This window comes from Heterocephalus glaber, unplaced genomic scaffold (assembly GCF_053883595.1).
Source record: "Heterocephalus glaber isolate CG9 unplaced genomic scaffold, H.glaber_assembly_v1.0 deba00001673, whole genome shotgun sequence".
Taxonomy (NCBI): domain Eukaryota; kingdom Metazoa; phylum Chordata; class Mammalia; order Rodentia; family Bathyergidae; genus Heterocephalus; species Heterocephalus glaber.
This window is the reverse complement of record NW_028258410.1, coordinates 2,218,231-2,234,384: the sequence shown is the minus strand read 5'-3', so window position 1 is coordinate 2,234,384 and position 16,154 is coordinate 2,218,231. Positions and strand designations below refer to the sequence as shown.

Below are 16,154 nucleotides of genomic sequence, written 5' to 3'. Positions count from 1 at the left end.
CAAAAAAAAAAAAAGATAAGAAATGATGCAGCAAGATCACATATCATATTTTACTGAATTATAAAATGAAAATGTGGAAGATTCAAAGTGAAGACAAAGGAGAGGAACTATCAGGAGTCTAAAGAGTACTCACAGGGCTTCCTCCTGATGAAGATGCAAGGATAAGTATGTCAAGAAATATCATGAATATAGTACTTCAAAAAACTGAAATATCTTACTAAATTAGAACTGACATAGTTCATCACTAACCACACATCAACTGTTTTCTAAGAATTTCTCAGCACTAAGCTCTTTGGTTGTCAACTTCATCTGTGTTTGTTGATTTCTCCCCTCCAGAGAGACACACTTGGAGAGGAGATGGACATTTACAATGTCACTAGTGTGACTCAGTTCATCCTTATTGGTCTCTCTGACCTCCCCAAGGTGCGCTACCCTCTCTTTGTGGCCTTTGCCATCATCTACCAGGTCACCTTGGTGGGGAATGGGGCCATCCTCTTGGCCATTGGGACTGAGAAAAAGCTGCACACTCCCATGTACTTCTTCCTGGGAAACTTGTCCCTCTTAGACATATTCTGCCCATCAACAACTGTCCCCAAGATGCTGTACAACCTTTTGACTGAGGACCACAGCATTTCCTTTGTTGGGTGTGCTCTGCAGCTGTATTTCCTGGTGGCCCTAGCTGGAACTGAAGTCTTCCTGCTGGCTGTCATGGCTTATGACCGGTATGTGGCCATCTGCTTCCCTCTTCACTACCCAGTCATCATAACCAAGGCTCGCTGTGCTCAGCTGGTCTCTGGGACCTGGGCAGCTGGATTCCTCAATTCCACCATCCACACAATGTCCACCTTCAGCCTGTCCTTCTGCAAGTCCAATCTGGTCAACCAGTATTATTGTGATATCCCACCAGTGGTAGCCCTGTCTTGCTCATCCACTTATGTGGCTGAAATGCTTGTTTTAGTAGTAGCGGGTATCAGTGGGTTCATTTCCTTCCTGACCACATTGATCTCCTATGTTTACATCATCTCTACCATCCTGAAGATCCAGTCTGCAGAAGGGAAGCACAAAGCCTTCTCCACTTGTGCCTCCCACCTCGTGGTGGTCTGTCTGTTCTATGGCACAGCCATCTTCACCTACATCCGGCCCTCCTCCAGCAGACACTCCCCTGCCAGGGACAGACTCATCTCTATGCTCTATGGGGTCATCACCCCGATGCTCAACCCTGTGATCTACAGCCTGAGGAACATGGAGGTGAAAAAGGCACTCAGGAGGGCTATGTGTGGTGGAATTTGCTCACTGTAAGTGCAATATTAAAATGGAATTGCTTAATACTCTGTTTGGAATAAATTCTTAGGGAAAAAAAAACCTTTTTCTTGACACACAATAAGTACCTGGTCATGTCAGAAATGTGTAGACACAAGGAGATATTATGTTTGACCTAAGTATGTGTCTCTAACTCTATCCTTTGGAACCTTTAATTTTGTTATACAAAATAATTATCTCTCTGATTTATCAAATGTAATAGCTTGTCTTAACCAAGCTTGTGTTTTAGTATCTTACCAATATCCATGTCTATATCATACCTGTTCCTATACTTCATAGAAAAATACATATATATGTGTGTCATCTATATTTATGTACTTTTACAACTATTTCTCACTGTACATTTAACCATCTATCTATAAATTACTTTATACTGAATTTTTATTTTAGGTGTAACTTAACAAATTATAGATGTAAATAATTCTAGGGTACAATACGATATCATGGTTTATAAATATAATGTGTAATCATTAAATCGATATGATTATCATACCCCCTCCTCCACCACCTATCATTTTGGGTATGCATTGGAAACAACTGAGGTTTATTGGTTTTACAAGTTTGAAATGTAAATTATGTTATGTAATACGTTCATTGTTCTGTGCAATTCATCTTGTAGGAAGGGAAAAAAACTCACTTGTCCCAGTTCAAGCTTTGGACTTTGATCATCATCTCCCCATTGCCTCCACCCACCTGGCTCTGGTACCAACAGTCAGTTCTGTCTCTCAGCTCAATTCCTTCACCATGCTAATACAAATGAGGAAAGGCAGCCACTCATCTTTCTGTGCTCAGCTTGTTTCACTTAGCATAATGGTTCTCAATTCCATACATTTTGTTAGAAATGACAAAATTTCATTTTCACAGCTAAATATATTCAGTTCTGTATTCATAGCAAATTACTTCACTCATTCATTTGTTGAAGACTATGTAGTTTGATTCCATTAATTTACTTTTATGTACAGTGCACAAATGAGTATGGGGGAGCAGATAATTTTAACATGTTGACTTCAGATACTTTAATTAATACCTAGAAGTGGGATTCAGGATCACATTATATTTCAATTTTTAGAAGTGGAAGAAACTCCATACATATTTGGATAAAGGTTATTCCAGTCTCACCAATAATGTACAAATATTTATTTTTCTTCATTTCCTTGACCAGAGTTGCTTTTTAATTTTTATTTATGCATACTTATTTCTAGTTGACAAATAATTGTTGTATACTTATATTCTCCTTTGGATAACTGCTAGTATAGAATGTGAGGGGATTCCTCATTGTGGTTTTAATTTCATTTCCCTAATGGTTAGTCATGTTGAGCATTTTTCAAATCTGTTTGCTAGAACTATGGGGTCTTTAGAATATTTAAGAAGTATGTTTACAAAATAGTTTTATTCTAATCTGCAGATTGTCTCTTGACACTTTGGTAGGAATCATTTAGAATCTGTAGTCTGTTCTGGTATCATGAATAATTTATTTTAATTTTTCCAAAACATGAACACAGGATACCTTCCCATTCATTTGTGTGTTTTTCACATTTGTTCATTGCCTTTTGTAACTTGCCACATACAAATATTTTTGTTTCATGATGTAGTACATTCCTTTTTTTGTAGTTACTGTACATGAGATTGCTGTCTTATTTCCTTTACAATTTTTTGGCTGCTAAAAATCATATCTTGTATCTTTTGTAATTACAATAAAATGAAATTAGAAGTGCACAGCGAGAGCAATGTTAGAAATTACATAAATAGATATACATTGATCAATAGACTTGAATAAACAGTGGGATATTTAGGAATTCATAGAAAAATTACAAAGTTATTGAAGTAAATGAAAATAGAAACACGACATACTAAAACTTGTGAGTTATAGCAAAAGCAGTACTAAAAAAGAAAATTATAGCAATGGTTGTCTACAGAAAAAAAATTGAGAGGTTTAAAATAAACAACCTAATGATGTATTTCAAGGTCTTGGAAAAGCAAAAACCAACTATACTCAAATTGAGGAGAAAGTAAAAAAAAAATGAAAAAAAATAGGAAAAATAATTTAAATAGATTATAGAATAAAAATATAAAGAATCTATAGAAAAGATTGGCTTCTTTGAAAAGTTGAAATTGGTGAAACTTTAGTTTGAGGTGAAATGCAGAGAGAGAGAGAGAGGAGATAGAGAAGAGACAGAGAACCTAAATAAGTAAAAGTAGAAGTGCAAAAGGAAATATAAATGATAATAGAGAATTTAAAGTATAATTAGTAATAATGAGAAAAGCATAAATTTATCAAACCATAAAATAGTAAATAAATTGATAATTTCCTGGACATATATCACAACAAAATTAAGCCAAGAGGATATGGAAAATCTAAATAGACCAATAAGAATTAATGAGATTGAATCAATAATAAAATGTCACCAATGATTCAATTCTATATTTTACCAAATAGTTAAAGAATTAACCCCAATGTTTCATAAACTGTTCTATAGAATGAAAAATGTAGGGAACACTTCCAAACTCTTTTTATGGGGTCAGCATTACCGTGCTGCCAAATGTGAAAAGGAAACAACAAAAATAAATCTATATAGACCAACTGCCCTGATGAATGTTGATGAAAAATCCTCAAAAAATTACTTACAAATCCAGGTCACCAAGACATTAAAAAGATCATGCAACATGATCAAACAGTTTAATTGCAGGGATGCAGGGATTTTCTCACTATAAGAAAAGCAATAAATTCTATCATATGCATTAAATACACCTAAATATATTACTTTATAGATTTTAAGAAACTAAGAATACTTGAAATTATACTTAGCATATGTTGTAAAAATTTTAATTTAATTAGAAACAATCTAGATATTTTACTTTTATCACATAATCTATTTATAACTATCTCATTCTTATGCATGCAATTTATTTCTAATAATTATCCACAAATTCTGAGACACCAGTTTAATACAAGTCAATGTCTGAATGCAATTCTTTTGCAAAGAGAAAAAAATCTAAAAATTGCTACAATTGAGCTATGAATAGAATCTCAAACATCTAACATATAATCTTGATTGACTAGCAACTAATGCAAATGTGTGAGAGTTTGGATGATATGTTTAGTTTACTTTATAAACAAATGTAAAGTAAATTATTTGTTGAGGATTTGCCTTGTTATTATGCAGGTAGTTAGCCATTAGTGGGCCTGAGGCATAATAAGATACCATAACAGTGGTCCTGTCCAATACAATACTCAGTTCAGAATAAACCAGAGACTCAGCCAATATTAAAGGAGGGAAAAGCCATAACAGATCATCAGCATCCACCACAAGTAGGGTGTGTGGCTGTGAGGTAGGCAATTGGGGCTGGGCAAAGTCATCAAAAACAATGGGGTGGAATGTGTCAAAGTCATAACAACCCAGAAAACATGTGCAGAACATAAGATCCAAGTGAGTCTATTGCTCCTGAGCACAGTACACAAAGCCAATCTGAAAAGTGCTACTTTCAAATCTTCATTTACACCTGGAAGGAACCCTAGTGAGCCTTTCCACAGGGCAGTTTAAAGCTGGTTCCAGGGCAAGTGAGCTTTGGATAGAACAGCTGTTCTTATCTGCAAAGGAGAAAGCAGTCCAGGAATTTCACACACCAATGACCCCTTTCTTTTATCCTAGGGGATGCTGTGAGTCCAGCATCAGCCTGCTATCACTCTTCTGCCTCCAGTAAATGTGCACCTTTGCTACCTTTTCTTTGTGTCTTCCTGATTTGCACTCAGCACCAAGGATCTGGAAAGGATCCCCCAGGGCCCACCATATAGTAACATTTCCTGTGACAGAGTAGCCTGCACTGGAACGCGGCACTGATCTGGGCCCTTCCTGGGCAAAGGTGGAGTCTTCAAGTAGCAGAAAAAAATATGTATTATTTAACCATGCAGAACTACAAACTGAATTCCCACACAGGGGAGAGGATGAGTTCAAAAAGGCAAAAATAAAGCAGCTGTGGATATCACCACAACGATATTTACTCCAAACAGTCTCACACACAGTTGCATTAATTCAGTGTGCATTTTCAGTTACATGGCTCAAATCATACCATAATAAAACACTTCTCCTAACTTAAAGAAGCACAAACTTCCTTAAGGTACACTGAAATGCTTCAGATTCCCAAACAAAGCACAACAAAGATTTCTATACCCGATGTGTTTTCCTTTACTGTCTCTTCTGAAGAAACTGACCTCAAACAAAAATCTCAGCCTTCTAGCCAAACAGTTCAAGAAACTTGGACTGCAAACTGGCTCATGAAAAGCCCTAAATTTGTCTCAAGAGATCCAAGTTGGTTCACAAGAAGCACTGAAGACAAGGAGAAGGACAAAACTAAGTGATCATGGTCGGTGAGCATGTACCAGGGCTCTTCAAATATTGGGACCACAGGTTTCTAAAATGTTGTCTTTCCATTTTACTAAAACTGCCGCAGGGCAGTTGATTCTGGCTTGATGTTTTATTCCTTTCCTCCAGGGCATAGTAGACAGGCAAAGCCACTGCAAGCATCATGTCCAAGTGACTCCATCAGGGTACACTCTTCCCCTTGGGGCTCCATTTTGTTACCACTAGGGCCAGGCAGAAACTTGAATATGGGCCTAGATCATTGGGATTCATTTACCAGCACATCATCCAGAGTAGCAGAAAAGCCTGTATAAGTGGAAAAATAATTTATTCACAATTTGGTCAAATTGGGAAGGCGGCTCAGCTGTTCCACCCTCAAAGGCACCGAAGCGCTGCAGTGTGGAGAAGCAGAAGGACAGCAGGCCAGATCAGGTGCAGAAGTGGGTTTAGCCAGGGTTTGGCCACTAAGGGGTGCAGAAAGAAATGTTGAATATCAGTTTTACTCGGTGTCAGGGCTGGCAATGGATGTTTCCCTCTTAATATGAGGAAGATCGAGAAATGACTTCAGCATTCCTAATTTTCGAAGGTCCATTTTAACCTCTCAGTATTAAAACAGTATGGGAGCAAAAAGGAAAATAAAAACTCAGAAAAGGCTTTAAGTCATGAAATAAGATTACAGAAACAATTCCAAATATTTTATAAAATCATTCTGAATGAATAGAAGACTCTGAGAATCCAATTTGAACCACAAATTTAAAAGAAAAACATCAAAAGAGAACATGCCAAGTTTGGAGGTAGATGAGAAAGGACCGATCAAATGTAGCCACCAGGTTCCCTCCACAGAACTGGGTCCTAGAGAGCACAGAAAGTAGAAATTATGGGATTCAGTTCTGTGGCAGATATTTAATATCCATCTTTCAATGATAAATCAGGAAGTGATTTCTGACAGACAGATTTTCCAATATGTGCTTCTCAGTCAGTGCTATGGCAACCTTCCATGTCCCCACCTTACTTCTGGTTCAATAAGACTAGAGTTAGGTTAAGAGTTTTCCTGTAAGAGTAGCAGAAAATGAAAGGGAGATAAAAAAGGAAGCACCTTGTCTTCCAGTTTTCTTGAAACTAGAAACATATTGATATGGCAATAAAATTCCCAGAAATGTCCACAACTCATTCATTTTTGAGAACCACATATCTAAGAATAACCAGCCCACATTTCCTGGACCTGAATGTCTCACCCTAGAAACTTTCCTTAAGGTATAATATTTAGCATTCTCCCTGGAGATAACTGCATTTTTAAAATTATCTGTTCATTTTATTAAATTAAATTTTTACAGTAATAAGTGTCATTTAGGAATTATTTTAACATAACAACATTCACTTTTATTCATTCATGTTAAGTCTTAGAAAGTAATATCCATTGCATTTAAGTGCATGTTAATATAAATGACTAAATGAATCCATTTCAGTGCATACTGAATATTCTGGAGTGTTTAAGCATGTCAACACAGCCTCCTGATAATTTTAATAGAATACTTTGTAAATTTTGACCCATTACTATTCCAGTGTCATGCTTTTACTTTTAGCTGTCAACTGTGAAAGATGAAGAGGAATTTTAGACAGGGACTGAAATGGGAAGAGAAATATAATAGATATACACTGCAAATCTACTGAGTTCTGAGTTGGCCATGACCTCCAAGGCTATCATCATGTGTGGGATATTAAACTGCATTATAACAATAAATAGCTCATTAATTCTGCATCAGTTGGGTCATGCAGTGTGTCAGCCTGTAAGAGACTTTACACTTTAACTGAACTTGGCAAAATAATATGGATAGTACAGTTGGGGCCACAGGGTTGTTCCTCTCCACTTGCTGCTGGATCACTCTCCTCTACTCCTCTCAGACAGGGCAATGCCCCAGGAAAACCACCCAGCCTTTGTCCTAAGGCTAACTACCAGGAGGCAGAGATTAGTAAAACAAGGAGCCCTGAGCCTGCCGTAGAAAATTCCAAAATCTCAAACCAGGATGCAGGTGTACCAAATCCTCCTGCATAACATGCGGTAACCTTTCTTCAATTGAAGCTCATTGAAGGTTCATGAGTATGGGCTGAATGTCACACACACAGCTGATGTAACTCAGCACCCTTTCAATCACATTGTCAATCATGGTGTGGAAGACACAATAGGAGAGGCCCTAGATGTGGTGCAACCTTTAAATTCCTAAACCCAGGGTCCTTGGTACTCATGCCATTTTCCTTTTCCTGACATGAGCTGGCTCACACTGAGCATACTGTCACCTAATTAAACTTTGCTGTTTTCCTTACTATCACATGCAACATCCAGGTCTTTGTTGTGCACAATAAACTAGGAACAGACCTGGGACACCATTACCCTTGGTAACATCTTGGTGAGCCAGGAAGTGAGATCCCTTTTGGGGAGATTTTGTATTTATTCTCTTCTCTTTCCTACTTTTAGGCTCTGCTACAGGCAAAATGCCTTGCATATATCACTCAGGTTTATGTTTCTGCAACCACTTTTCTGCTACAAACCCCTGAAGCTTGGGGATTTCTTTTCCTTAGCTATAGTCTCCTAAGCTGCTAGAACAAGTGAGTGCCTGAGCAACGTTTCTGACACAACCAGCATGGGAAACCCTGGACCTGGAACACAGTGGAGAGAAGCCAGTCTCCAGATCACACCAGAGAAAGCAATCTCCAACTTCCACATACACCTGTGGATCCTAAACACTTTAGCCTGAGGGGCGTCCTCTACTCTGCTCTTTTGATCTCTCTCCTCTCTCTCTCTCTCCCTCCCTCCCTCCTTCCCTTTCTCCATCTCTCAAAACTGAAAGACATAAACTAGGAATGGTGGCACACACCTATAATCCCAGCACTTGGGAGGTTGAGGCAGGAGGATCACTGCAAGCTTGAGGCTAGCTTGGGCTACATAGTGAGTCCAGTGCCAGTCTGAGCTACAAAGGGAGACCCTGACAAAAAAAAATACCTGAAGGGCACAAGCTCAGTTTTCCTGATGCCATATTTGCCCTTTTTGGGTGGGTGGATGTCTTAGCCTTTGCAGACTCAGTGGTCATTCAGGTGATAACTGACCTTATCCATGGGACCTGTTGAAATCTATGGCCTCAAACTGAGAAGAAGTCCTTGGATTTACTTTTCTCCTTCCTCTCTCCCCTAAGAAAGGCCTAATCCCTTTCTTTTCCATTCTCTCTTAGTCTTCCATCACTCAGAAACCTCAAATCCTTTATTTTTTTTTAATTTTAGCTATCAGGGAGATGCATGGAGCTGGAAGGTGGGAGCTGAGGACTCAGGGAGTTTTCTTAGGGACTCAGGGAGTTTTCTTATGAACCCATGAATTTTTCCTCGTGTGTCCCACCATGTGGGAGGGAGGATGAAAAGCACATGGCCTCTGTTTTCAGCTGGTAGGAGAGACCTGCAGGCTTATGGGAGGAGAAGTTCTTTTCACCTGTCTGCCATGACTTTCTTTGGTCCTATGGTCACCTGTCAAACCCTGAAGATATTGTTTTTCTAGAGTCTATTGTGGTTGCTTCTCTAATGCTAGCTGTATTATTTCCTCCATCTTATTTGGTTCTAGTGTTCTTATGATAATTTTGGCATCAAGTGTATCTCCATATGTAAACTGGAATATTGTGAACCCCTGCAGAGAATCCCAATCTTCTGTACAGTGCTATGATGTGTGCCAATAAGAAAGAAACAGAATTAAAGAGAGAGAGGGGAGACTGGGAAGGCCAGTGCTTGAGCAAGCAAATGCCCTGAAAAAACATAACTGCTGTAATTTATTGGTGACACAATCATTGTTAGGTTGGGGTAAAGGGACTACACATAGTTACTATGGATAAATTGCTGATGCAGGCAAAGTTTATAAGAGAAGAGACAAAGCATTATTGTGTTCAGAACAGGTAAGATATAGGTGGCAGTTAAAAATTAATCTTGTCCTTTCAGTTAAGAAGGTTTTAATTTTAGGAATTGAATTTTGGTGCAAGTCACCCTGACCTCAGCTACCATTTGAAGTCAAAGCTTCATGGGGCATTTCTCTGGCCTCTGCTGTGGCCCTTGATGGTGTAAGGGGTTGGTACTTATGCTTGCACTATCCACAATGCTCCTATTAGTCACATAAGCTTTGGGCAGACTCACTTTTTAAAACAAGGCATTGTGGGGTTAACTCTTTACAGCTTGAACTGTTCTCACCATGCTTTGGGCATAATCAATAGAGTGGCCTCCTACACTGGAGTGGAATCTGTAGCTGCTAATTGAGACCTCACTGTGAAGTTTCATCTGCCAGAAAACTCCTACCCTTTTGTGATGTGGGTTAGCAGGGATGCAGGGTAGTTGAGGATGGAGAAAGGAGCTATGGCAGGAAGAGTCTGAACAGGAGCTCAAGTGCTAAAGCTGTGTCTTGTCTTGGCTACTGATGGTAACAGGATCCAGAGACCCACCTCCCCCAGGCTAATATCAGATCAGGTGGCCTCCCCAGTTTCTTTGGCTTATGTTTATTTCTTTTCCTAATTCCAGTTTTTAGATTGCCACCAACTGTTCCCCTCTTCCATTAGACTGTCTTCACCTCTTTGCAAGCAAGGAAACTCCACCTGCCCTGTTTTCAATGGTTAGTGGAAAAGCCTTATCAGCACCCAATTAGTGGGACATGATTGAAGACCACTTGTCAAATTACTCATATCTGTCACCCAAAGTCCCAGGAGGCACCTATTAAGAAAAATTTATTTGGGTTTATTGATGTCTCACAGGGGCAAGCTCCTACTCCTCCTTAGACAGGTACCCTGTGATGTTACATGAGTCTATCATTGGCTAGAAGTGTCATTCAGTTCAAGAGTCATAACCTATACCCTCAAAGAAGCTGAGATGGGGATAAAACATGTCATTGATTCGATTTGTGCTACAAGGTTGCTGGTCCCATAGAAGTCCCCATGCAACATGCTCATTTTCAAAAGAATATCATGTAGTTCAAGATGTGAAATCATTAGCAAGGCTGTGGTGCCTATTTGTCTCCTAGTAGCAAATTCATGCAACCTCCTTGCACAGATGCTGGGAGATACTAATTCACTCTCTGTCTTTGCTCTCTGGGAACCCTGTTTTCTAATCCTATGGACCCTAGCTCTCAATTCTTGTTTGCCTCTGAATATGAGGATCCCCAAACTGGGTTCCACCAAAAGTGTACTTGCACTTTCATGCCTCAGGGGTGTAGAGATAGTCCACACCTGTTTGCATGGGATTGCCCTCAAGACATTAGAGACCTGAAATTTAAGAAGACAGACCACAAACATCATACACCTGTGAACCAATGGATGGCTCCAAGTTTCTTTAAAAAAAAAAAAAGAAAACACTAACCAAGCTTCTGAGTCAGATAAGTAAAACGTTTCTTCTAAATAAAAGGGAAGATAATTCCTACTTTGAAAATAGGGTCTACTCCTTGCCTGTCTGGTGTGCCTAGTTTTGCTCCATGAATCACTCTTGAAATCCTCATCCCAAATTAAAAAAATTACCTCAGATATGGCTTGAGTCTAGATGTTCCCCCAAGGCCCCATGTGGTTATAGGTGGACTTTTCAGAGCTGTCTGGATCTAAAGTATGGAATGCTGGGATTGAGTGTGTGATGCTGGAGTCAAGAGTGTGTGATTGCTAAATTAATCCATGGATTGGTTTGGCATAGTTCTGGGTGTTCATAATGAGAAGGCCGAACCTGGCTGTGAGTGCTCCCCACCCTAAGTGTGGGTAGCCTGGATAGAATATAAGGGACAGAAAGAGGACTGCTGTTGTTGCTTGCTGCTTCATTGCTTTTATGCCTTCTGGCTGCCATGGATTGTTTCTTGTCTGTGATGCAACTCTGCCATGCTGCCTTGCCCTGGAGCCAGCCAACTATGAACTGAAACTGTGAGCCAAATAAACCTTTTCTTCTTTAACCTTGAGTGTTCGGTATTTTGTGTCAGCAATGAGAAAAGTAACTGAGACAATCTCCTTTGGCTTATTTGTCTTGTGATATTCTTGTGGTGCAAACATTGCCTCCAAGTGTGATAATGAGCAGTGATATTTACACAGAACAGCAAATCTAATCCATTTAGTACTAAATTCTACTAACACCAAGATAGCCAGGGACCATTGGCTATGTTTTTTCCCCATTCTCCAGAAAATACACTGCAGTGGCCATCCCAGCTTGACTCTGGACTACCAGAAAAATGACATACTGCCCTCAAAATCAAGGGGGCCATCCCTTTCAGTCAATGTTATAAAATAGTCTATATGATATTCAGGCCAATGAAATTTCCAATAAGTTCAACAGGGATAACTTCTTCCCTCATCAGATCCTGTCAAAGTTTTATTCAGGTTTGTTCCACAAAACCACCCATTTGGGGCCTAGTCTCCATTCCCATGTTGCTTATCTTCCAGGCTCTCTGTATAAAGAAGACTCAAGACTAGGGCTGGAAGCAATACATGGGCCATTAAAATACTCCCTTTACAAACATATCCTAAAGATAAAGCCCTCAGTGGACCATGCTAGTGTCTAGATAAATCAAGCTGTGTCCTTTACAGACCTGATACAGTTCTCATGGAAGCTGTCACTGGACACACAAGGGCAAGGAAACAGAATGTCAGTATATTGCCAAGAGAGACTTTCTAATTGTGATTCTATATTCCCATGGGAAGGTTGCTGTCAGCCCACAGCCAGTAACTGTTTGCTGGTTTCGACAGTTATGGAAACTCAATTAAATGAATGTAAGAAAATAGCAAAAGAAATTTTATACATTGGTTAAATACTCCCAGAACAGATGCAGATACTTTTTTTTTGTTTTTCATTAATTTTATTGGTACATATTAGGTATACAATATGCTAACATTCATGACTGGGAATTTGTTCCTTTACATAATCTCTCTTGGTTCTTATTTTTCTCCAATCCCATTACCTCCCTTCAACATCTCCACCCCTCCATATTTACAAAGACTTTATTTCCTTTTTTTTCTTTTTTTCATATTTATTGCTTTCCCTTCTTTAACTTCTCCTACCTGCCCCACTTACCCTTGCCCTCTGGACCTGTTTTTCCTATTTCACATTATCTATTATACCTTTTAGTCATTATTTACACTTTCAGTTTCTCAGACTAGAGAAACTATTCTCTATTTACACATGTGTGTCTATATATTTCACTTGAGTATCACCTCAATGTGCATCCATTTGGTAAAAAATGTCTCTAGTTTCTCATTTGCTATGGTTGAATAGTACTCCATTTTATAAAATAAACCCCACATTTTCTTTGTCCAGTCTCCAGATAATGGGCAATTGGGCTGTTTCCAAGATTTAGCTATTACAAAATATGCAGCTATAAACATGGGTGCACATATATCACTGTGATATGATTCTTTTAATTCTTTAGGGAAGATACCTAGTAGGGGAACTGTTGGGTCAAATGGCATCTCTAATCCTAGATATTTTCAGTATCTCCATACTGATTTCCAAAGTAGTTTCACCAGTCTGCACTCCTGCCAGAGGTGGAGCAGGGTTCCACTACCCACAGCCCCACCAGCATTTGTTATTGGTTGATTTCATGACAGCGGTCATTCTTCTTGGGGTGAGGTGAAATCTCAGTGCTGTTATCATTTGCATCTCTCAAATGACGAGTGATGTTGAACATTTTGTCATATGTATATTTGATACTTCTACTTTTTGTCTGAGAAGTGTCTATTCATTTCAGATGCCTATTTTTGAATTGGTTCTTTAAATTTGGGAGGTCTGATTTTTTTAGGTTATTTATATATAATAGATAGTAGAACCTTGTCTGAGGAACAGCTGGTAAATTTTTTCCCCACTTTGTGAGTTGTCTCTTCATGTTATTTGTGGTTTCTCTTGCTCTGCAGATTTTTTATAAGAAGAGATCCCACTTGTTCATTGTTTGTGGTACTTGAAGTGCAAATGAGTTTTTCTTCATACAATTTTTTCCTATGCCTATGTCTTCAAGAGTTATACCTAACCATTCTTCCAGGTAATTTAGTATTTCTGTTTTAGTATTTAGAACTTTAATCCATGTTAATTTTAGTTTGGTGAGAGATATAGGTCTGGTTTTAATCTTTGGCAAGTTGAAACCCAGTTTTTCCAGCACCATTTATTAAAGAGGCTATCTTTTTTCCAGTGAGAATGTTTGGCACCTTTGTCAAGGATATGGTATCAGAGTGTGTCTTGAGTTTTTCTGCATCTTCTAATCTGTTTCACTGGTCCTCACATCCATTTCTTTGCCTGTGCCATGCTGTTTTTAATCATAGTAGCTTTGTAGTATCATTTCAAGTTGAGGATTGTGGTACCTCCTACCTTATCTTTATTGCTTGGAATTGCTTTTGCTATTCTAGGTCTCTTCTGGTTCCAAATTAATTGTTGGATTGTTTTCTCAAGGTCTGTGAAGTATGCTGCTGGGATTTCAATTGGGGTTGCATTGAAACTATAGAGCACTTTTGGAAGTATGTCCATTTTCACGATATTGTTTCTTCCTATCCAGGAGCAAGGGAAATCTTTCCATTTTCTTATATCCTCTTCAATCTCTTTTTTCAGAGTGCTGTAGTTTTCAGAGTAGAGGACTTTAATTTCTTTCATTAGGTTGCTTCCTATTTCATTTTTTTGGATGCTATTTTGAAGGGACTTGTTTCTCCAGTTCCTCTTTCAGTGAGTCGGCTGTAATTAAAAGCTGTTGATTTTTGTGTTTTGACCTTGTATACAGCTACTCTATTGAATTTGGTTATTAAGTCTAGAAGACTTTTGGTGGAGTTCTTGCAGTCTTCTATATACAGTATCATATGGGTTCTTTCAGCCTCTGACTGGAGCTAAATTTGGAAGTAACTTTTTTCTGGGAAGTGAAAACAATCTATTCACTCATATGTGTACTATTGGAAATAATTTCTGTCTTGTGACTTGGACTTTTTCCTATGTGGCACTAATTCCTACTTGTGTCTTCCAGCAAACTAGGCTGGAACATGCATCCTGGTTTAACTCATCTTGGAGACCACTATAGCACATAATAACTAATCCCTTCCAGTTCCTTTCACCACTAGGATTTCCCTTCATTAATGCTTCTCATAATTTTACTATTAGGACCTGCATACTTAATCTCAGTCAAGTTAGTTAATTCTCATTTAAGTCATAAAACTACACATGCTGGCTGGAGCCAAGAAATAAAGCCTTCCTTCACATCTAAAACTCATCAGTAAATCCTCAGAAGAGGAATGTATCTCCTGTGACTCGCAAGATCAGGCATGGTGGGAGCTCCATGGCCTCCACATAGGTGAGGTAAGGTTAATGACTCTGCTCAGCAGGAATCAGCTACAGAAGAGAGATGTTCCAGTTTCAGTATGTCCTGCAGACTTTTGGCCACCAGGTCTCTCAAGAAGGAATAATGTCAACAGTGCATAAGGCCCCAAGTTTCACTTAAAGCACTGAAAAAAGGATAGGATGCACCTCGGTGGGAGACCAGGTGCTCAGCACCCACAGTGCCTTGGGCTCAACCCCCAGGGGCACAGAAGAGCAAGTGTTAGGCACAATTACAGCACATAATGTAGTGTACAAGATTAATTAGTACATAATTAACATACAACATGGAAACACTGCTCTCTAGAGGCTTTCAAATATGAGACATTCTCACATTTGATCATATGCAATATTATTTCTTATCCTAAAATATAGAATAGTTTCACTTTTGATTACATGTGTCTATCTGCACCATGAAAACATAGACATTAAATCACATCACATGCTCAAAACAGCCATGTGAGGCCCCACAGAGATGGGAGCTATTTAGGAAGTGAGGATGAGAACCCCTGGGCAAAGGCTGCAGGAAGCAGTGCCTGACCCTGGCCGGGCTCCATGGGTCCTTCCTTCCTGTCCTCTGGGCCCTGTGGGACAAGCTGTGTCCCTGACCTGAGATGTCAGAGTCTATGTTCACTAAATGTCACTGTCTGATCGGCCAGGATGAGGGAGCAGGTCAGAGGGACTGGCTTGGGTCTCTGGTTTAGGTTACTAAATCAGAACTGTGTGCTGGAGATGATGGGCTGGACATAAGCTAGCATCTTCCCCTGAGGTTGTCTACCCACAGAGGACTCTGCTGGGCTCTGTCTGTGAGTTAGTAACTTTGGCAACAGTATTTCCCAGTAATTGGGATACAAAGAATGCTGCTATGTTCTGGCACACACCCTTCTCAGGACATTTCCCAAGGACTTGTTTTCTCCACATGCTGTGACTCGCCAAGCACCTGGCATCCCAGTGAGACTTTTTATTAATACCACAGCATGGGCAAAGGGTCTGTCACAAAGGTAGAAGATATGACAACAGCTGTATGTTCTTTATGAAGCAGCTTCCTGGAAGCCAGATACCTGTGGGTTAAGCCTTCACTCTGGATGCCCTAGAGACTTGTTAGTGATAATGACATTACAATTAAAAGCTTGTCATTAGATAAAGTCA

General features: G+C 39.2%; 1 protein-coding gene across 1 annotated transcript; it reads left to right on the top strand.

Annotated features, from left to right (window-relative positions):
• Positions 1 to 357: 357 nt before the first annotated feature.
• Positions 358 to 1,299, top strand: LOC101716662 (olfactory receptor 5V1-like). Its single transcript, XM_013069489.2, has one exon. The coding sequence runs from the start codon at positions 358 to 360 to the stop codon at positions 1,297 to 1,299; it is 942 nt and encodes a 313-aa protein (XP_012924943.2).
• The last annotated feature ends 14,855 nt before the right edge of the window (positions 1,300 to 16,154 follow it).

Bases quoted from the DNA above. Each gene is read 5' to 3' on its own strand.
- LOC101716662 (XM_013069489.2), top strand. From the start codon at position 358: ATGGACATTTACAATGTCACTAGTGTGACTCAGTTCATCCTTATTGGT.